General features: G+C 44.8%; 1 protein-coding gene across 1 annotated transcript in view; it reads left to right on the forward strand.

Moving 5' to 3' along the window:
- Positions 1-341: 341 nt before the first annotated feature.
- The window catches only part of ERBB4 (erb-b2 receptor tyrosine kinase 4), a gene marked incomplete at both ends in the record, with an annotated part of 612,462 nt that continues 591,012 nt past the window's right edge, over positions 342-21,791 (forward strand). The window contains one exon of the mRNA XM_080346338.1: positions 342-435. Within this exon, the coding sequence (XP_080202464.1) occupies positions 342-435 (94 nt within the window). The remainder of the gene's footprint in view (positions 436-21,791) is intronic.

The following is a 21,791-nucleotide window of genomic DNA, read 5'->3' on the forward strand; positions in this document are numbered from 1 at the left end:
TGTGGGGTGGGGTGGGGGGTGCGGCGGCTGAGGCGGGGCGGTCCCGCGCGGCGCCGGCCCCCGCCCGCCCCCTCGCTCCGTCCCGCCGCTCCTCCTTCGCCGCCTCCCGCGGTTCCGCGCCGTTCCGCGCCGCTCCGCTCCCCGCGTGCTGGCGGCGCAGCGCCCCGCGGCCGGCAGCGGCGGCCGCCCCGTCGGCGCCGCGGCGCGCCCGCGGAGGGGCGGCGCTGGGGGCGGTGGCTCGGCGGCGGCAACTTTTGGGAGCCGGCGGCGGCAGCGCGGAGGCTGCGCGGGGGATGGCGGCGGCGCTGAGGCGGCGGCGTTGAGGCAGTGGCGGCGGCGCGATGCCGGCGGCGGCCGGGGGGCTGCTGTGGTGGAGCTGCTGCGTGCTGGCGGCGGCGGCCGGGGCCCCGCGGACCGCCGCGGCGGCACAGGCAGGTGGGTGAGCGATCCGGTCCGCGGTGAGGGACGGAGAGGGGATCTTAGAGAGTCGGCGGAGCCGCGTCCTCCCGCTAACTTCTCCGCAAGCCCGGCGGGGTTGCGAGCGGAGGGTCCCCATCCCCTTGCGCGGGGTGCGGGAGTTTGTTCGGGTCCCGCGGAGAGGCGGCGGCCAGAGGGCGACAAGCCCTTGCGGGAGCCGCCGGGCAACGGAGCGGAGCCGGCGGCCGCGGATCTTCCGCGCAGGTCGCCGCTTCCAAGCAATGTCGCGGCAACACCACTTTATTTTTATTATAAACGATAGCGTGTGCCGCGCTGAGGATCTGCCTTGGAGCCCCTCTCGGAGCGCTGCCCTTTCTCGGCAGCGGCTCTCCGCTGTCCTCGCTCTGGTGGCGGCTGCCCGGGCTCCGGGGCCGCCCTTTTCCTCCACAGCCCCGGCCGGGCGCGGTGTCCCCGCCGGCCGCGCAGGTGCCGCCGCTACCGCTCCGACGGGCTGCGCGCTCCGAAACTTTGCGCTGCGCCGGGCAGACAAGGAAGCTTTTCCCTCACACGTATACATTATAGCTATAAGGTGTGTCCAAACACGGCAACATAAACACAGGTCCAAGTGTATTTGCGCACGGGGCAAAGCGAGCAGGTGGCTTGAAGTTAAACCCAGGAAAGCAGCGTTTTCCTCCGGCAGAGTCTCCCCTGATTTTTTAACTTTCTGGTGGGAAACGTGCAGCGTTGGCTTGATTTTATGTAATTTTTATTTGGCATCGGAGCAGCGCTCTCCACCGCTGTGGTACCGGGGCTGTGCCGGTGTAGTCGCCCGGGGAGGGCACCGGGTTCGCCTCCCGCTGCGTCGGCTTCTGGGGCGCCTGTGCTATGAATAAAACATTAAAAGAAAATATCTTCAATCTTTGTAACTTTCTTTCTGTTTTTTTTTTTTTTTTTCTCTCCTCCCCGGTGATGCAAAATGTATGATGTTTGGGCGGTATTGGTGCAACAGCTCCTCATTCTCACAATTCAGTTTATATTTTGGGGCTTTATGTAACTGAGATGATGCCGTGTTTGACGAGAAGTGAAAGAAGCGTGTCCCGGCTCTGCTTGCCTGGTTAGGCTTCGCAGGCAGTTTTTGATCTTGATGCACAGTTTACTTTTCCTGCGTGTGATTGTTTTCTAATCCTTGAAATCAGCAGGGGTGAAACACTGGGCTGCTGCTGCTTTTTCCTTGTGTTGTCTTTTCCTGCGGTTTGGATCAGTAAATTGCAGCTGAAGGAGCATTTCATTTCAGGTTTCACAGGCTCTGGTTTGCCATACCTTTTTTTGCCTGCCTCCCTGTTTACACACAGCCTCTCTCTTCCCCGAATTGGTACTTTTCTGTCTCAGACTTTCCCTGTAGTCTGTCCCAATTTTGTGCAGCAGCCCTCCTCACTGGACTGCTCCCCTGCTCTCCGGCCCTCCTTCCCCACCGCTCAGCTGTGGCCGTTGGAGTGGACAATCATAAAGATGCTCCCTTGCTGGATTTATAACCCAGTGAAAATACAAGGCATTGGTCCAGGATCGCTGTCCTGTCTGTCTTGACACCTCCGGGGAAGCCTCTTGGATTTGTGATGCAGAAAAGCTGCTGTGCCCTGCACTGTGCAAAAAAATAAACCTGTTTGTTAAAGTAATGGGGTTGGAATGACATTTTCTGTTTGGAGGGGTTTGGGTGCTGCTGTGGGCAATGGCAGTTATTAATGATTGACTTGCTGCTTGGCAGTTACTGTAATAGGCAAAGTATGCTGGCCAGGTGAGCATTGATTTGCAAATGTTTAGGATGCCCCACAATATGGACTCTCCTGGCTTTTGGGGATGTTAGGATAGGACTGTTGCTGCCACCTTCATCAAGGGAGATGATGATGTCTTCAGTCATGCAAGCAAGTTGTTGGCCAAACTTTTGATTTCATTTTCCCACATCTGTTGGTTAAGATGCAAATATGTGAATACTTTGGAGTTGTTTTTTTCTCTATTAATTATGTCTCCGTGCTCGGGCATATAATGTTTGCAGTGCACAGCTCAGCCAGGGTCACGTGAGCCAAACAGTTTGGGCTATTACCTGGAAGCTGGTGAGTCTTTGTTCTGCTTGGAAATAGCAGATAAATTAACTCCTTTTTCTGATATATGGAGCTGTTGAGTTGTTAAATAATTACAGCCAAATTAACTTAGTGCTCTTTGAAGTATTCAGCTGCTCTGAGAAATTAATTGTACTTCAAATATTTTTGCAGCGTGTTTTGTTAGTGGTTTGGGTTTTTTTGTTTGTTTCGTTTTTGTTGGTTTTGTTTTGTTTTTTTAATTATGATTTTTTTTTTTCTCTCCAGTGAGAAGCACATTCAAGGTGATGGGTGTGCAAGGCTTTATTTTCATGCTGCTGCTCCTCTCTGGGCCATGCTGGATGGGACATGGCACATGCCCATGGAGAGATGCAGCTCCTCTCCTTTGCAGCAGCCCTCCTTGGCACCCCTCCCGTTTATTCCGCCACGATGTCTATTTGATGGTTAAAATTAGGCTGAGCTCTGAGTGCCTTTGCAAAGGCACGTTAAATATTGACTGGGAGTTTCAGCCCATAGCTGCCATCAGATGACTCAGTCCGTGCAAAGGAGGTGTCCCATCTCAGCCCTTTTACCACGGGGGAACAGGGACTGTTATGGAGTCCTGCTCCCCACAGTGCGTGTCTGTCTTCAGGGCTGTGGTGGGGGAGCCTCTGCATGATAACCAGAGCAGTGCCTGAGTGACTTAGTTGTGACTTCCTTTTTTTTTTTTTAAAAAGAGATGGTAATTGATGTATATGTTTATGGATTCTGGCACTAAGAGCTGCGCTTGTAATTAACATGAAAACAGTAATAATAAGGACCTGAAATGCCTGCCTACGAGTAAATGAAATGAAACTTGGCATTAGCAGCTCGTGAGGGGAGAAGCCTTTCTGCATGGTAGTGAAGCAGGATGGGGAGTGGGATAAGCCACGTTGGGTCCCTTGTGAGTGTGGCAGCTGAGGGTGCAGCAGCCTGCAGGTGCACTGAGTTGAGCTGCAAGTGCTGCTTTGCACTCCTGACCTTAATTTGTAGTGCTGAGTGGTTCTAAAATGTGCCCTCAGTTTTCTGACAAATTAGCCACAGCCCTCAATTTAACTAAATGTTTCCTTCTAAATTTCAGGGGATGTTAAGTTATTTTTATTTGGTTTGAATTAGATACATTTAAACAAACCACAGCTAGTTCACTCGTGCTGTATGTGAAAGTGAAGCTTGTCATCAAGAACACGCACATGTTCAAAGGCTTTATGGAGAAAGAGCTTTATGCAAGTCACTGCCAGATCTGGTGAGCTGCTCGGGTGGGCTGTGAGCCTTTTCTGTGGGGTGCGATGATGGGGTGCCATGAGGTGTGCGGGGCGGCTGCCCGCAGCCTTGCTGTGTGAGCATCTCTAGGTGGCAGCAGCCCCCAGGAGCTCCCAGGCAGCAGGATCCAGAGTTGGAGATGTGATTTCCCAGGCTTTGGTCCTGCTGCTCAGCACCCCTCCACACCCTCTCCCTGGCTAGGGAGTAGCTTTTTGGTGCCTAAAGGGGAAAGGGAGTACAACAAATTGGCCATCTCTGGAGTCCTGCCCCCACTTCCCTTGCCCTTGCTTGCAGGACAGGGGAGGTGTAATAATACACTGAGAGAGTAATGCAGAAGACCATGAAGTCCTTCAAATGAGCAACCAAAGGAGCTCAGGTGACTTCAAGAAGGAGTTAAGGATGGTTTGGTTGTACTCAAAAGTGCTTAAAATTGGGAGTGAATTTCTAGGTTTAAATTCTAGAGGACCCGTTAAGCTAAGCAGTAAGTCAGGACCAGACTGGGTACTGAAGGTGAACAAGTTCAAACTAGAAACTAAGTGCGTGCTCTTAATAGTGTAGCAAATGTTGTGGCAAGTTAGAAAAGAGAAGAAATTCTATCACTCAACACAATTAACTGTGATCAGATGGTCCTTGTGAAACACATGCACTTGCTCAGAAGGAAGGTATAGTCCGTAGTGCATGGTGTGGTTTTGTTTTTGATTTTCTTTTTATTTGTTTTGGGGTTTTTGTTTGGGTTTGGTTTGTTTGTTTTTGGGTTCTCATGGTGTGTTTTTTTGTTTTGTGGGTGTGTTTTGTTTTGTTTTTTTTTTTAAATATTCATTCCGGTCCTTTTCTTAGAATGCAAGTGCTTTGACATCGCAATGAACTCTCTCCTGATTTCTTTAGGACAGTAAGGGTTAGCTTGTGCATGGTGGTTGGCATGGGGAAACAGGATGGTTCCCTGAAAGCTTCTGAACTTGATTAGTGCCCTGCCTGCACAGATACAGGTTTAACGCTGTGTTTATGCTCTTAAGACTATTGGTAAGTGATGGCAACTCTGTAGGAACAGCTCAGCCTCTTCTCTCTGTGGACTCTGCTGCTCTCAGTGTGCTGAGGCAATTTTGCCAGGAAAGGAGTGGGGGTTTGTTCCTGGGATTTGCTTTTTCCTGTGGTGTGAGTGAAGGCAGGAGGAGGTGATCACAGCTCAGCTGTGTCCTGTGTCTCACATGTGTGCTGAGCTGACAAGTCCTCAAGGTGTTCAATGGGCTCTTGTTTTCACTGACTTAAAGCTTTTACTTTTGCAAACAAGTGCGGGCTACTGGTGGGTTTTATGTGCCTGTGTAGCTGAAGCTGAATTATCCCATGGGAACACTGGAGTCTGCCAGAAAGATTTGTCATTTCAGCAACTGTAGTTAATGTTTGTTTAGCAACTTCTTGCTTTGGACGAATAGTTTAAGCTGTGCTCAGTGGCAGCTTCCCTGTGATGATCTGTGTGTCCACGTGATAGATGGTCTAATTTCTGCACTGTCCGCTACCTCTGCTGGGCATACGGGTGCCATGCCAAGCCTCCTGAAGTCTTTGAACAGCTGCTGCTATATATATATATATATTTATACTTTTTTTTTTCTCAGCCTGCAAGGGAAAGTTGTCCTTCTTCCAACTTTGCATAAAGGGGGGTGCAAAGTCCAGGACAGCTTGTGCATCAGTGATACCTGAGGGTCTGACACTGGAAGGCATTTGGGCAGCAAAGTCTGTAATTTAAACCACAGGAGCACGTACTACTCGCACTGTAAACTTGTACTGTAAGAATACCAAGAATATAAAAATGTACAAGGTATAGAAATTCACACTGTAAGAGTATCAAGAAGTATTTCTGTTTTCCAGTGTTAACTATGTTTTGTTTCCATGACTAAGCCTATAAAATATAGCTCCTGAGAAAGGTGGAGGTGGGAAAATAAGTAGATGGGAAAGTAAGTCCCAGCCCTTTAGTGGATGCAGTTCATTTCAGAGCTATAAAGAAAAAAAAAGTCATCCTATACTGTTTCTGTAAATTCCCTTTTAGAGATTTCTAAGATGGACTCAGTTTGTGTTTTGATTCCTCTTCTGATGTCAGCTAGGCGTACAATAACTGAACAGGCATTTATTACTTTATCTTTCTTGATCTTTTCCTAATAAATCAGTGTTGCAACGTGGGCTCTTGTCACATAGTGACATGAATCCTGTATCTCACCACCAGCTGGTGTTGAGCATGCAGAAATACAGCGCTTATAGATATCTTCCAAAAAACAACCTGAGTGGGCACTGGTTTAGGGGACCAGTCTGTAGCTAATGCCAGGGAGGGGTGAACCTTTCCTCCTCAGTGTTTGTGCCTGGTTTCCAGCCACTCTGTGGTGATGCTGATGCACCCTCACCTCGAGCAGCATTAAACCACTCCACCAAAAGTGAGGATTCTATCTCCCTGCTGTTATGTGGGGTGACACATACCTACCATAAACCTCAGTGCTTCTGTGTTTTGGAGTGCGCACCAAACTATCAGAGCAACCAGGAGTGTAAGAAAGTCGGGGAAATGGGGCTCAGCTGTGTGCTGGCCAGGGGCTGAGCTGCCCCATAGCAGGCAGGTCTCTGTCCCAGGCTGCTCCCACGGAGTGTCTGGAGAGGATGCTGAGCTGGGGGACATGCTACTGACAGGTTTTAAATTCATATGTGGAGGTTACTGTAGCACTGCAGGGCAATATCTGACCCTTCAGACACAGCTGCTTGACTAATCTGCCTAATAAATGTTTATTAAGAGCTGTGATACCTGACCTCTTTTTTCATCCTCCTCGAGTTTTGCGGCATTGTGATTCATGAAGGAAACAGGTTGAGTCAGAGGGAGGTTGAAGAATAAAGCTTGTGCACTGAAAAACAAACAAATGAAAACAAACAAAAAGCCCAAACAAACAAAACCCCAGCACTTCTCAACAAAGTTGTGTTATGAGTAAGTTGGAAAATCCCAAAGTTTGTGAAATGACAATGGTAGCCTTGTTTGTAGCATCACTGTGAGAGAGCGTGCTACTCTTGTGTCTGGGGGAAGCCTCTGAAACCTGCCCCTGTCCTGGGGACTTCCAGCATGGCTTGGCTCCTGACACTCATCTGTGCCTTTCCAAATGGTTTCTCCACACCTTCATCTCCCATTTTCCTAATAAAGGACACCTACAGGGCAGGTGTCCCTTGCTCAAGCTTGCAGCTTGGTGAGGCGCTGGAGCAGATATTGTAGATCCACTTGCACGCCTTCCACTTAAGCATGTGCTTAAATACGTTGGTGCACAGATCTGAATGTGCCAGCAGATTTGTAGCAGTTTGGCTCCTCAAACACCAACAAGCTGCTGAGGAACGTCTCCCGTGGACAAAGCTCCTGTGACAGGAGCTGGCACTGGCAGCGTGGAGCTGTTTTGGTGCACGAACAGGAAGAAAAATCATCACACTTAACTTGATGCACATTCTAATGTTCAATTTCCATTAATTGAAATTACATTGAAATATCAAGCATTTTAAGCATAAAAGTTTATGTACCATGGTTAGTATGCTAATGGAATATTTTAGTAATCTTTTAAGGTTAGCCTCGCAGACAGATGCAATGGTAAGCATTTGTTTGTAAGAGTTATTTTGCTTTAACCCCTTTTCCAAGAGTGTCTATATACTGGTGGCTGTTCATTGGCTGTGATGTGGCTGCAGTCCAGCTATAATTTTAAGATTTTTTTTTTCTGGTCCACTATGCAAAGTTGAATTGTAGATATTTTTGCTCATTATCTTTGGTAGCAAAAATGTGTATATCTAAATTTAAATTGCTGTTTGCTGAGGATATGTGACAGTATTTATAATTCAGTATTATTTTATTATCTCTTTGAAAGGATAAAAAAGGCTCATTTATTTCAAGAGATATTTCTGTAGAGCATAAAAATACCAGTGAAGTAGCTAACGTTTTCCAGTTGTTGTTGACTTCAAATTTAGCAACCATTGTCCCTGTTGATATATTTGATGCTCTAAAAATGTACTTGCCATTAAGTAGGAAGCTGAAGTGATTGGTAGGCAGATAATATTCTTTAGTAGCTATTAATAATGTTCGGAGGACGTACGCATTGGAGCGTATGGAAAAAGCCATGGAATTGCATAGGGAGGAGGCAAAAATAATGTATATGGCTGCTTTATTTGAAAGCTGCCTTTATTGCTCTATCTGTACGTACCGCAGCGATTGCTGCCCGAATTAGCACATCGTGAGCAGGAGAAACGGATAGGCAAACAGAATGGTGTGCAGCTAATTTCGTTTAGCAAATTGAGATCTGATCCCTGCTATTTCACACCCTTGGCAAGCTGACACAGTCGCTCATCGCAGTGTCCCAGTGAAATGCCTGGGGACCTGATTCTGCCGGGGGCTTGGGTGATGTGAGGAAGGACTCGCTCCCCCTGGCGCCACCGGCGCTCCTGGGAATAAGGGGATTAATATCCCGTTAAGAGAAAATGGAAATTTTCAAACCAAATGCGAAGCCATTGCAGCTTTTCTCTCTGCTTTTGTCTGTTCTTGAGCTGGAGGAGGGCTTTTATGCTGGTTTGGATGTGCCCTCCAGTTGCTGTGAGTTTCTCCCTGGATTTCTCTGTGGGGAGGATTCTTTTTCTTTGTGTCCCAGAGTTTTGATCCGCTCTTAAAATCGTGCACGTTTGTGTCCTCTTGTGCAACACATTTAAAACTGGTGGGAGCTTGAAGAGCTGCGCAGCCCCGGTGTCACCCCGGGGCTGTACTTTGTGTTGGGAAGGTCGTATTAGAAAAATGTAAAATTATGAGAGTCTATAAATAGTGGTGATAACTTTTACAGCATTTACATCACCCTTGTGCTGTATAATATGCTGAAGTTACGGGCTAGGTTGCCTTCTAATGTTGCTTCACATGTCAGTGGGAAATCTCGTTATGTCACGATACAACAAGCAGCTGCTGCATTGATAATGTGGTGTCTGTGGCACAGGTTTCTTTCTGGAGTTGCTAACAACTGTAGCAATGCTTTACGTTTTCTGTGGCTCTGTCCAACTGCTCAGAAAGGAAATAAAATCAGCTCTGTGCTGAGTATTTTTGGCTGCCCAAGGGTTTTGGTGTGCAGCTCAAACCTTTAATAAAATAGCTTTTAAATAGCCTTTTATTAGTATTCACTTTCTTGTAGTAACTAAAGACTGGGGACAGAAGGAGATTTTCTTTTTTTTTTTTAAGATTTGCAAATAGATTCACACAGTGTTATTGCCCACAAATTTCTTCATGTTAATTTTATCCCAAGATCTTAGAGTTGTGAGAATCTCAGTCTTTGCATAAAGAAGGAAAAGCATCTTTAGCTCCTCTGTGTGCAGATAAAAGTTAAAGCTCCTGTAGCTTAAGAAACAGGGACATCCAGGAATTGTTTTTATAAGCCATGGTTTTTAACTCATTGGTAAGATTTTATGCAGGGACTGGTTGACTTATTTTTTTCCAATGTCTGGGAAATATTGCTGGTGACTTTGGAGATGGAAACATGGATTTATTAAGATTCTAATAGCTTTAGTCTGCTTCCATGACATGTGGTTAAGGCATTAAAATATAGGGGTTATGCCTCATACTATAGTAGAGCAATTATGGGTAGGTGTCCTTTGATACTGGAAAATGAGCTTGCCAAACTTTTGCTGTCAACTTGAATAATCTCAGTCTCACTGAAGGCCCACAGAAATGAGAATGAAAACATTGTGAATAGTAGCTTTCTCCAAGTAAAGGCCATATGAGGGTCTGTGATTTCTGTAGGTCCTGTCTGTCCCAGATGGTTCCTGTCCATTTGGGCAGAAAGCTTCTTCTCCAAATAGTATCTACCCTGGGCTTCTCCTGGATTAAAAGTGTCTAAATTGTCCTATACAAGAATTGCTGTGGTACTTGTTTCCATTGGGTTTTTAAGTCTAGCCTGTTTGTTTGTTTGTTTGTTTGATTTTTTTCAGTGATGTGATAAAATGACATCAACTACTGGTACATACATGACATCAGTATTTGTAAGAGCATCCTTTTCAGCTCACTGATGACTGGGTCCTTCCTCCAATGGGGAGCTTTGGTGTTGGGTAGCATCTGTCAGGCTTAAATCTGTTTGTCTTGCCATCTGGGGCCAATTTAAGTTTTTTATTGTTTGTCCTGAGCCTTTATGATGCCGGTGTCTCCCTAGGGCACAGTTGGTGTTTAAGCACTTTATGGAGGCAGTGCTGTTGCCGGCTTTTGCAGGAAGAGCACTGGAGCAATGCCAGACAAGGAGGAGGGATGCACTGCTACCTGTGGTGTTGCTCTTTGATTTGGATAGTGCTGATGTGAGCCACAGTGCCACGTTTTTTGGGAATGCCCGCTGACTCTTGCAGAGCATGCCTAAGGTGACTGAAGGACATCTTATGTGTGTTTCTTAAACCACTCGTTGATTAAATTCTCTGAAAACTCGTGTGAACTGGAGCATGCCTGTGTTTCTAGGAATATCTGGAATAACCCCCCCATTTATTTGGTGGCACAGACTCAGAGGCTTTCCTTCCTTTTTCCAGTATGAGGTGCTGAAACAGTGTCACTTCTCAGATCACACAAACCTTAGTAATATTGAGTATGTAGATGCCAAGTGATATAGGGCTATAGTGACATGCAGAGGTATGGTAGAAATAAGCATAAGCAGCAGGTACCAGATTACCAGGAAAGGGTGGAGAGAAGAGCAAACGCTACCTTGAAGTCCTCTCTGTGGTCTAACTATAGGTTAGATGGATTAAGTACAGGCTTGAGGGTACTGGAGTTGCTTTTTCCCGAGTCTCTGCAAACATATTTTAACGTATGTCTCAAGAACTGTGATAACAGGTCTTTCCACTGACGTGCATCCCAAGGGAGCTGGCAGTTACTGCCTCAGTGATAGCCTTTGTTTTTTAACAATCTGCTTAATTTCTTTCCCATCAAGTTTGGGTTTCCAACAATATGATTACTTAGAGATTTGTAAATCAGAAATAGCTTGGTAATTGCTATATTGCTTTGCCTGCGGCAACAATGAGCGTCTTATATTTAATGCATCATCCCCACAGAAAATTGATATTTGGCCAAGACTCCAGGCCTCTGACAACTAATCTTAAAGACCCTTTGGTTGACATGTAAAATAGAGACTTGGGGATAACACGCACAGGAAAACAGGCAGTCTTTAGGATTATTCCATAAAAGAAAAATACTCCGTATGATTGGCTGAAAATACTTGAGGATGATTAAGTTTACATGGAAACCTATTCTTAGAGGTCAGCAGTATGAAGGCCTGGGACGTTAAGCACTTGGATCACATGCAAAAACCCTGCACTACCTCATAATTCAAAGTCTGAATTTCACCTGATATTCGGGGTTTGCCCAATGAAACCACACTCATGAGCTGCTGACCTGCTTGCTAACAGTAAGTTTCTTTTAATGTGCTTTTGCTTCAATTTTTTTCCTCCCTTGAATACAACTGAAGCAGCAAGAATACCCCAGAACAAGTCTTCCTCTGAAAAAATTACAGTAAGAGATTTGCCAGTGTTTCTAATGAAGATATTAGGTACATTGGTACAGATACTGTGCCTATGTTGATTATGTATTTTGCTGGCAATTGCATTTTAAAGGACTAGAAGTTTCAGCAGAGTAACTTGTGGCTTAGTTTGGTGGGCACATGCTGCTTTACACCAGGGTTCCTTGTTACTATTTTTGGGTAAATACACGTGTCAATATTTGGTTTTAGGTCAGTAGATCTGGATGACTTTGCTTCAAAAATACTTAATATCTATTTATTAAATACAGCGCTTGTGTTCAACAGAAAATGTAAGACCCAATTTCAAAATTAGGCCCACACAATTATGCAATCAGGTAATTGTGCATGTAATTGCTTGCACAAATGGTCAGTTAGATGTGTAACTGTCCATTTGCATGCAAAATTAACCAGTTTTGCAAATTGAGTTTTCAATATTCATGGTAGAAAACACAGCCTTCTAGAGACGGCTGTGTTTTGTCACACCTTCCCCTTCTATTGGTGTCCTTCCTTTACAATGCTTGTGCGTTTTATCTTTGCTTAAATGTTAGTAAGAAGCTGCTGGAAGTGAAGGAAGAAAGTCTTTTCCCTTTCAAATTTAAGATACGTCAGTACACTTTCAGTTGGTAAAAAAGATAATATTGTCTGATGAGAAATACCCCCAAAATGTGGGTTGTAGCACAGTAGCTCATTACTGTGGAAAAAGCATGCTAGCAGCTTTGCCCGACTGGTACAGATGAGCACCAGATAAAGCAAATACAGAGTACCAGAAGCCACTTGCAGCTACGTGGAGGTGTTTAGTGAGCAGGTGGCAGGTTGCACAGCAAAGATGTGGATGCAAGTGCTCTGTTGACTGCAGGTGAGCCAGCACAAAATGTGCTCTTCTGTGTTCAGCTGTTGGGTTTGTTGCTGCCTCCTCTTACAGGTAGCACTGTCCTCCGTGCTTGCAGAGAGTGATTCTTACATTCCTCATACAATGACTTTTAATAGTATTGCAGCTGAGGTTGGTAATGCTGTCGGTGTTGTATCTGCAAGCAAAGCAGTGGGGAGGAGTATGCTGGGTCCACCTGCCAAGGGCTTACAAATTTAAAGCCAAAGGTGGAAAGAAAAGGATGTGCTGTTGAGGAGTGATGACATATCACCCTTGTACAAGTTGAGGGCAAAGACCAAAGCAGCTCTGGGCTCTCCTGACTTAAGTCTAGTGTGTTGGGGTTTTGCTTTTGCGGTGGCATTGGGCCTTGGATCTGTGACAGCTGCTGAAAGAGCTATGAAGGGTATGTGTGTGTTACACCTCTGCATGTGTATTAGATTTAAGACCTGCTAACATACACACAACCTCATTGCTCTGGAATTTACTGTTTTGAAAACATGTAATCTGATGCTTTTGCAATGGCAAAAGCAATTGTTTAATTTGTAAATTTTTAAAATATATTTATACACACACGAGGTTTTTTTGTTTTGGTTTTGTCTGGTGTGCTGCCAAAATATTTATTTTCAATGAAAGAATTCAAAACCATAGCTGAAGAATGTGTAGAAATTCTTGCAACCACCACTTTGCACTTAGTGCAAGCTGTTGTTTGTCTGGCACAGTCCCTGGGTCTGGTGGAGCAAGGTTTTTGGTCACTGTGGTCATGGCCATTCGGCATGTCAGAAGAGGGAGAATTAATGTAATCTCCAATAAAAATGGAATAATTGTGTAACTAGCTAATGCATGTGCGCTGTAACTCCCAGAGACAGGCAGTGATTATTTGTTATCAAAATTTGGCGCTGCTTCCAAGGAGTGAGTAGTCGTTCGTAACTTTAGAGGAAGGTGTGCACTTGTACCTCTCTCCAGAGGGAGATGAAGGAGATACTGTTGTTTGAACCGTTCCCACAGCCACATTGCCATCCAAGGCATTATCCAACAGCACTATGCTTCTCAGTGCAAATCTTTGGTGCACGTGCCTGTTTTAGGGCTCAGTGTGGCAGTTTCTCATCTGTGAGAAGACTGATTAGACCAAAATCTTCAGGGTTTGTTGTCTGGGATCCAAGTTTTGAAACTCTGAATGAGAGAAGCCACAGGCTAGCAAAGCCTTCAGGCCTGACCTGGGGCAGTGGAATGAGCTCAGGTGGGCATTATAAATAAAATATACTTTTTTTTTTTTAAAGTACTTCAAGTTTTTCCTTGGAGTTTCAACCGCTGTTGTGCCCTTGTGCTTACCAGTGGCAGGATGGGTGCTCCTCTACAAGGTGCTTATGGCTCCTGCATAGGTGGGTTGAGAAGCAAAAGCAGTTTCTCATGTTAACCTCCTTGGTAAAGCCTGTGTTTTTGAGCCCAAACCCCCTGACTTTCCGTGAGAACCAGCTGTCTTGGGTGGCTGTCTGAGAATCAGATCTGCACTCTGTGCTTGCCAGTGTTGCGCTGTCTGGGTATGGATGCAGCTGACCTGTTCTCGATGTGCTGCTGCTGAGCAGGAGAGGTGTCATTTGACAGCCCTGTGTGGTATCTCTGTTCCTGCCATGCTCCCTTCCAACAAGGGATGGTCCACAAGGAGACACCCAGTGCACATGTGGGATGGATGCTTTCACCCAAAGGTGATGTGGTACCTTGGTTTCATGCTGGTTTATCTTCCCAAAGCGATGGTACACTGAGCCCAGGAAGGATTAAGCAGGAACGTATTAAGGTCACTTTTTATTCCTGAGTGAGAGGTTTATGTCCTCTGTGCATATTAATTTCACAGCTTGGGACGCGGTAGAAAGGAGAGCAAATAAGAGTGCAGACATGTTGGGTAGCCTCAGCAATTGATCTGGAAGAGAGAGCTCAGGCTGAAAAGCCGCTTTTCTCTTCCATGCTGCATTAGCACAGCTGCTGTAAAAGTGGTGAAAAAGCCCAAACCTCAAACTCCAAAATGACTTTTTTGTTTTGTTTATTCCTCTGTGGCATTTAATTCATTTTGGCTGGCATTTGTGGGAGGTTACAGGGACGAAGTACAGGCAGTTGCAGGTTGCTGTATGCAAAATTTACACCTTTGTGTCTTATATGCATATAAGCCAGAGCTTGCAAAACTCTTCCTTGCACCTTCCTGGTAGCTTTGAGGATTGCACATCCACAGAGAGTGAAAGAGATGGTGTCAGAAAAGCACAGTTTGTAGGTGAGCTGCAGCCAAAAACACAGGTGAAGGGTTGCCTCTGAAACCATGTTTGAATGAGGCATCTGGGAGCGGTGCTGGAACATGTGAGGATTTTGTTGAGCTCTGTCTTGACCCACTCTGTTAACCTAAACATTCTGTGACTTTATGCAGGATGCACAGGCATTCTTTCCAAATTTCAATGCAGGTGACTGTATTTTCTTTATTTTTCTGTGTAGAGACCCATCAACCTCCTGCCCTTGGGGGAGGATGGGACCTTGGTAGGGGATTTCTGGGCAGGAGCTGGTGGCTCCTTGGTAGTACCTGTGAGTTTGGTGTTGCTGGACCTCTCAGAGCATTTCAACATTGCTGGAAAGGCTTTGGTGGTTGTTGGTGACCACCAGCTTGCCTTTCTGCTCTTGGTAGCCTGAGGACTGGGAAAGAGAGTCTTGAAGACTTGAACACTCTCCAAAGACACGAATTTCTGGTCCACGGTTGCAGTTCAAGCAGATGTGATGGACAGTCTTTGGAATAAATTTATAAATCCATAAAGTATTTTGGGATAGGAAAGGATAAAAAGTATGCTGTGTGAATTATACTAATTATATTATCAGCAGCAGAGCTAATAGCTATCCCTGCTCCATAGCAACTGCTATGCTCTGCTATAGATACTGCTGTGAGAAAATGCAGATGAAAGGGTTAAAGTATGTTATCCAGTGGTAACTGATGTACAAGAGGATGCAGGACCATGCCCCTCTGGGCTGTGTATTCGTCCCAGGGGTGAGAGTTGGCTATATGATGTGAGGGTCTGCAGGCTGCGGGGCTCGACCTCATGGGTGGGTGAAAGCCAGCCCTGTGAGGAGCTTGCAAAAGCCTTTTTACATTCACGTTTGCGTCGCTCTGCCTCTCCCTGGATCGCTGCTTGCAACTTCTACAGCCTTGGGTATAGACTTTCTTATCTTTTAATCTGGCTGTGAAATAAAATATTAGATGTGAATTAAAAGATCTTTTTGTTAAGGCAGTTCTGGCTTACTGTTAGCAACCTAAATATAGGCTGTGGATATCTTTGATTTTTAGAGGCATTTTAAAACAAGTAAGGAATGTGGTATTTTATACACAGCTCTTGGTTCTGTATGAAGAAAGCAGACTACAAAGCACAGCACAGGAAAATTGACTTATCATCAATTTATTGCTTGGAGCTCTAGGCAAACTCATCTCAAGACAGAATAGAGATCTATAAAATCTTTTCATCTGAAACTATGAATTAAATTGGGAGGAACTGCTGATGAGAGACCAGAACCAACCCTTAAACCAGACAGGCATTTGGGAATGGGTCTCCTAGTGCAGCAAGGGGAGCTGAAGGGTTGATGCTGATTTACACCAGCTGATGATGTGGAGCTTCATTTCTTATTACCCTATTTCTTTCCTTAATGTGAATCTGGCTTATGCGGGAGCAAGCCTACAATACTCCCACTGTTCCCCCCCCCCGCCGCCTTGATTTCAGTGTAAATTTTCTTTGTCAGCATGTCTCTTTAATCTTTCAGTTTCTTTTCCTGACATGTACTCTTTTCTGCTATTGTGTGTGTGTGTGTTCTTAAACCTCCTAATAACAGGGTAACTTGCCTTTTTCAGCAGGAAGCCTCTGAAAACAAGCTGATGCATCTCACTTGTCAGATTGCTATATAAATAAATAAAACTTGTTCATATATTCCCTTCAAAGAAGTGAGACAGTGCTAAAGAACTCTTTTTTTCCTTTTTTTTTTTTTTGCATTGGGGAAAAAACCAAGCTGTATTATGTCAGCGACCTGTAATAAATAGCACTGCAATGAGAAGCGACAGTCTCATTCACCTTGCATCCATGCAGAAATAACTAAGCTCTCTTCCCATGCCTTGAGAAAAAAAAAAAGAGAAAGAAGGGAATTAAATAAAAGAATTGACCTTGGCTTGCAATCACTCCTGTACTACCAGAAAACAGTCTACCAGCAAGAGACTGAAGTTTTGCTGGCTATTCTTGCAGGCGACGTATTGCCTGTGTTACTGCAAACTATTCAGCCTGGAGTGCATGAAGTACAGTCCCCGTCTTTATCTTACTGCCTGAAAGTGTAGTTAGCTGAACTCTTAATTGGCAAAGGACAGTGGTTTGGAAGGCCTCAATATTTCAACGGAGAGGAAAAAAAGAAAGATTTATACAATAAAGAGGCACAATCTAGTCAGAATGTTTCTCTGCAGTCTGTTATTTTGCCTTTGGTTTATCACAGTTTATTATGAAGTTAAGGTAATTTGGAAGCTTTATTGTAAATTAAAGTAGATACCAAATTAATGGGGGGGGTGAATGTAAAAGGTCTTTAAGGGAGCTGGTGGGAGGCAGGCTGACAAAAAAGTAGTTTTGTATGTTTAACTGGTTGCACAACTTTCTGTTAAATCTGTGGATGGTTTTCTTTATTGCTTCCTCATTGGCATATTTGACTTTTGAAGTTTGCAAGAGGCATTAGAAACAAATGCTACTTTGTTAGATTTATTATGTGTTGGTTTTATATTAGCAGGTACTTCCCTTTGCCCTATCTGGCCTCTCTGGCTCTTTCTTTCTCTGCTGGGATAGCAGGGAGGTTTCTAGGAGTTGGATAATGGGGACACAGAAGGAGAAGAAACACCAGGAGCATCGCTTTCATGTTTCTGCCTTGTTCCTGTGGCCACACAAGCTCCGATGGCTTTGGGAGCCTGTGCCCCTCTGCCATGGGTCCAGCCCCATGCCAATCCCCCTGCTCCACTGTGTGGATGCCACGGGCACTGCACGTCTGCTCTTTTGGTAACCTCTAGTGGGAGCTGCTAATTCCCTAGTAATAGTCCAGCACTTGCTGTGGCATCCAGTGGGTTGGGATGACTAAACTCCTCCATTGGTTTGCCTGAGAAAGGCAAATGGCAGCTGTCATATTGTTTTAGCATCAAGTTACTTCTGAGTGCAGTGCTGGTGTTATTTTTAGTGTGTGTATGTCTGTCTGCCTGTCTGTTCTGTTGTCTACGTATGACTGCGTGGGCCTGCATTGGAGGCAAGGGAGATTGGCTCTTGCCTGAAAAACTGTGATCTCCCCTGGCAAGGTGAGGAGGGTAGAAGGATGCAGTTGAAAAGACAGCAACAGAGAGAAAACATGCACTTTTTATTTTTTCTTTTTTTCTTCTTATGAGCCCTTTCAAGCAAGCTTCGCTTACTGGAGATCATAATCAGCTCAGGTCATCCTGAAGTAAATACAGTTATTGGCCCTGCCCCTTGCTGAGCAGAGGAGTTCTGATCACCTGGTGTCAGTGAAATTGCACTTGGTTATCTCCCCTAGCCTGGTCAAGGCTCCTTGTAGTAAGAAAATGCAGGTTTTGCAGCAGGAAAGTCTTGCTTCCCACCACTGGAAGGGCTCTGGTCCCCAACAGCTTGTTAGAAGAAATCTGTATGTGCAGCTCTCTGTGAAGTGCATCCTTTTCACTTAGTCGTGCCACCTCCCTAAAAAACTCGCTTGACTCTGTCAGGGTTCTGTGTAGGCTGCCCAGGCTTGCCCTTTCCACCAGTGGGGAGTGGAGATGCTCCACAGGGAAGAGTCGGGACCTTCCCAGACTTCGACAGGGGAGAACAGTGGTGCAGGATGGTCTGGTGAAAGGCAGGGGAGTGGGGCCTGAAGCACACTGGTGGCACAGGACAGAAATGCAGGGAGGAGAAGACCAGGTTTTTTATTAAGTCTCAATATGGGAGGAATAGGACACTTAGCCCTTTGTTTCCACACTTTCTCAGATCCAAGAGATGGGAAGATGTGTAGTAAAAGCAGTTCTTGCTCTGCTTCTATTTCTTTGTAGGGTAATATTTTCTTGCAGTAGTTCCTGCACTATTCACTTGATATTTGGTCTATAAACAGTAAAAATAATGAAGCCATTTAGTATTCCTGGGGATGCCACATGTACTTCTGAAAGTATTTTATTATTGTTCAGCATTAGTTAATGGATGCTTACAATAAACAGTTATAACTTGGCTTGCATCTCATTTCTTTGAGTGTTTTTCTTCTTTAACGCAAAGTACCATGCTGTTTTAGTTCATGTGATGCTTAAACATCATGTGGCGGTAATTTATGGGGAAAGAAGGATAAACACACGTGTGGTACTGAAGCAATGCTGGCTGCCAGTGGTCGGGCCTCTGTGATGAGGGTGGGGCAAGGAGGTGGTCATGGCTCTCCATCCTGGCTGGGCAGGATGCTGCCTGTGTTGGGATGAACTCACCTGGACATGGAGATGGGTTTCCTCTGTCCTTGGCTTTGCAGCCGGGACTAGTGGGCAGCCTGTTTGGGTAGCAGGCTCTTTACACCTACAGTACCCTCCTTACACCTACAGTAACATCACTGGGGTCAGGGCAGGCTGTTTTTGTTGGACTTGGCCACAAAGAGCACCTGGACAGATGCAGCACTCGGCAATCGTCCAGAATTTACTTTATAAAGGAACCTGGCTAAAAATGAATGGAAGAGTTCATTGTATCTGCCTGTTGGCTTTTTTTATTTTATGCAGTATTTTTAGCAGGTTAACACACTTCTTTCACTTCTTTTTTTTTTTTTTTTTCCTAACTACTCTTTCCAGTGTTTCATTAAGTGTTTGTTAATTAACACTTAATGACTGGGTTATGATGGAACTGTGGAGTCTTATCTGAAGGCAAAGCAATTGGCAAGCGGATTTGTTATGATCAGAGTGACTTTAATGAATGTTAAATTAATTCATAATAATGTGACACTTAAAATCAAATGTTAAGCATATTGTTAATGATTACAGATACACTTTTATCTGCTTTTAATATTATTTCTTTTTACTATGTGTACCGGAGGGCCAGCTTTCAATTACCTGTCTTCCTACGTTGATACTTCCAGACTTCTATAGATGCAAATAGCTTAATTACCTATTCGTCTCTTTCATAGTAATTAGATACATGAGTGTGAAAGCTAGCAAGTTGATGTAAATATATATAATTTATTGTGGAGATTCTGTAACTGCTGGTTGTTACATAAAAGTGACAGTGTAATTAATGAGAATGGTCTCTTGTGTGCCATCTTTCATGGGAGAAAGGGGAGGGGAAAAAGTCAAACATTCCCACACTTATGATTAATACAGTATCTGTGGTTAGTTATTACGCTTATTTGAGAATGCAAAGTGATTACTTTTAAATAAAATTACACATTTGATACTTAGCTTTGAAATAGTGCCTGAAACAAGCTTTGCACACCAAGCCCAGCTCTGAGTTGTCTTGCTTGTATTTGTGGCCTTGCAACTTTTTAGTTTTCTTGCTTATCTGGTGTCTTAAAAATGTAAACTATTGGGGGAGGGGGAAAAAAAGTAAAAAATTGTCCTAATGTCTGTGAGGTACAGTAGTGGCTGATGGGAGAGTAGCAGGCACATCCTGGTAATGTGAGACAGGACAGTGTGTCCTATCAAATGGCTTCAGTGTTTAAAAAACACCCATTGCTTTGGACTCAAAGATGTTTATTAATACTCACTCTCCCATCCAAAGCACTTCAGTCTTTTTCCTTCCTCTGCTTCCAAAGTACTCACAATGGGGCTATTTGCCCTGTAAAAATGTGATGGACGTGTCATGTCTGTTTCCCAGCATTGCTCATCCTGGCTGCCTGGGACAGGGAGCCTAGAGGATGTTGCTGGAAACAACAACAATTAAAAAAGAGGTAATTCACCATGGCTAGAATGAGAAAAATGTTACCAAGGGCCTTAATGGGCGTTTGCCGTGTTCATGTTACAGTGCACCATCATGGATCTTACAAGTCTGTGTCGATATTTGCATTATGATTGAATTGGCCATGGTGTTGGGGCACACCATGGTCTGGTAGAGCCTGTTGAAGGGGAATTGTTCCAGTGTAGTTTTTTTGACTGCCCAGTAAAGTCATTTGGGTGCAGAAGGCTTGCCTTGTGCTGCTGAGAGCGGTGGGGCTGGTTTCTGCTCCCACCAAGAGCAAAAGAGTGTATTGTTTTAGAAAGAAAAATACAAAGTGAATGCTCTAATTCTGTTGGTGGAAAATAGTGATAGATAGTAATTAACTTGCACCACCTTATTTCTTTCCTTTTTGCAAGGAGTGCGTTAGTGCTGGTTTTGCAAAGCTGCAGCGGCGCTGCCTCCTGCTCCGGCAGCTCTTTTTGGGCTTTGGCAGAAAAACCTCTGCCAGGAAGGTGGCCCTGAAATCCCTGGAGTTGCAGCTGCTGCGAGGCAGCGCCTTGGAGGGGTGTTTCTATTTTCTCTTGTTTTTGCCCTCCTGCAAACGGCAGTGTGGAAGCCAGAAGGCAGCCTTGTGTGGCCTGTGCCTCCAAAGGTCATATAACACTTCGTGTTTTCCCTGACATGACACGGCGTGACAGAACAAAGTATTTATCTTGTGTACTTGTCAGCTTCGTTCTACTGGCTCCGAAATGATGAAATACTACCGAATATGCTGCTGCTTGTTTCCTTTAGGGACTTGCGCTGATTTGTTTAAAGTGTCGTCTGCACCCAGTAAATGCTTCATTTATTACAGCTGACACCTGAAATGTCTGAAGGAAATGTATCAAGGCATCATGCAAATATTATTTTCTTTATTTGCTGTTGTTTACTTATGTCCTAATATAAATGTAGTCCCTAATGATAAATTGTGTTTCTTGAGGGTGCCACCTGTGTGTGTGTATGTGTTTTGAGCTGCTGTGATGAAGCTTCTGGAGACGTGCTCCACTTCCATCAGAAAAATGCATTTTGACTCCTGATGGGGTCAGCTTAACTGTTAATTATCACGGTGAGTCACTAATGAGCTCTTGCCTCAGGAACTTCGTAGGGCCTCTCCTCAAACTTTTCCCCATTACTTGTTCTGATGCTTAAGCAAAAATAAAAATAGATCTCTTGCAAAAGGGGTGCGGGGAGAACTAGATGTTTGAGATGGTGATGTGACCCTGGTAATTATAATATTTGATGCAAAGGCTTTCAGATTTAACTCTGAGTCTCAAGTTAGGCTTTGTGGGTGATTTTTTTCTTTTTTTTAATTATTTTTACACTAAGCACTTCTCTGTTGTCCCTGAAGGATAATGGAGAATCCAAGTTCCTCTCTCAGCAAAACAATCTGTGCAAAAATAATGAACATCAAAGAGATGGAGGGAAGCAGTTTGCCCACAGTACTAACTGCTAGCATTAGTGTGTGTCGAAGTAAAGAATTAATATGTGACTCCACATTCCTAAAAGTGCACTTGCTGAGTTTGAAGGCTGTGTGTGGTTCAGGAAAGCAGCTTTGTTGCTTTTGGTCCTCTGTCCCCTGGGCGGTCCTGATGGTTGTGTGGGACAGCAGAGGCACAGGCAGTATTTGGACCTCCTGCAGTTCACTGAGCCCCTC

This window comes from Nesoenas mayeri (genome assembly GCF_963082525.1).
Source record: "Nesoenas mayeri genome assembly, chromosome: 6".
Classification (NCBI taxonomy): domain Eukaryota; kingdom Metazoa; phylum Chordata; class Aves; order Columbiformes; family Columbidae; genus Nesoenas; species Nesoenas mayeri.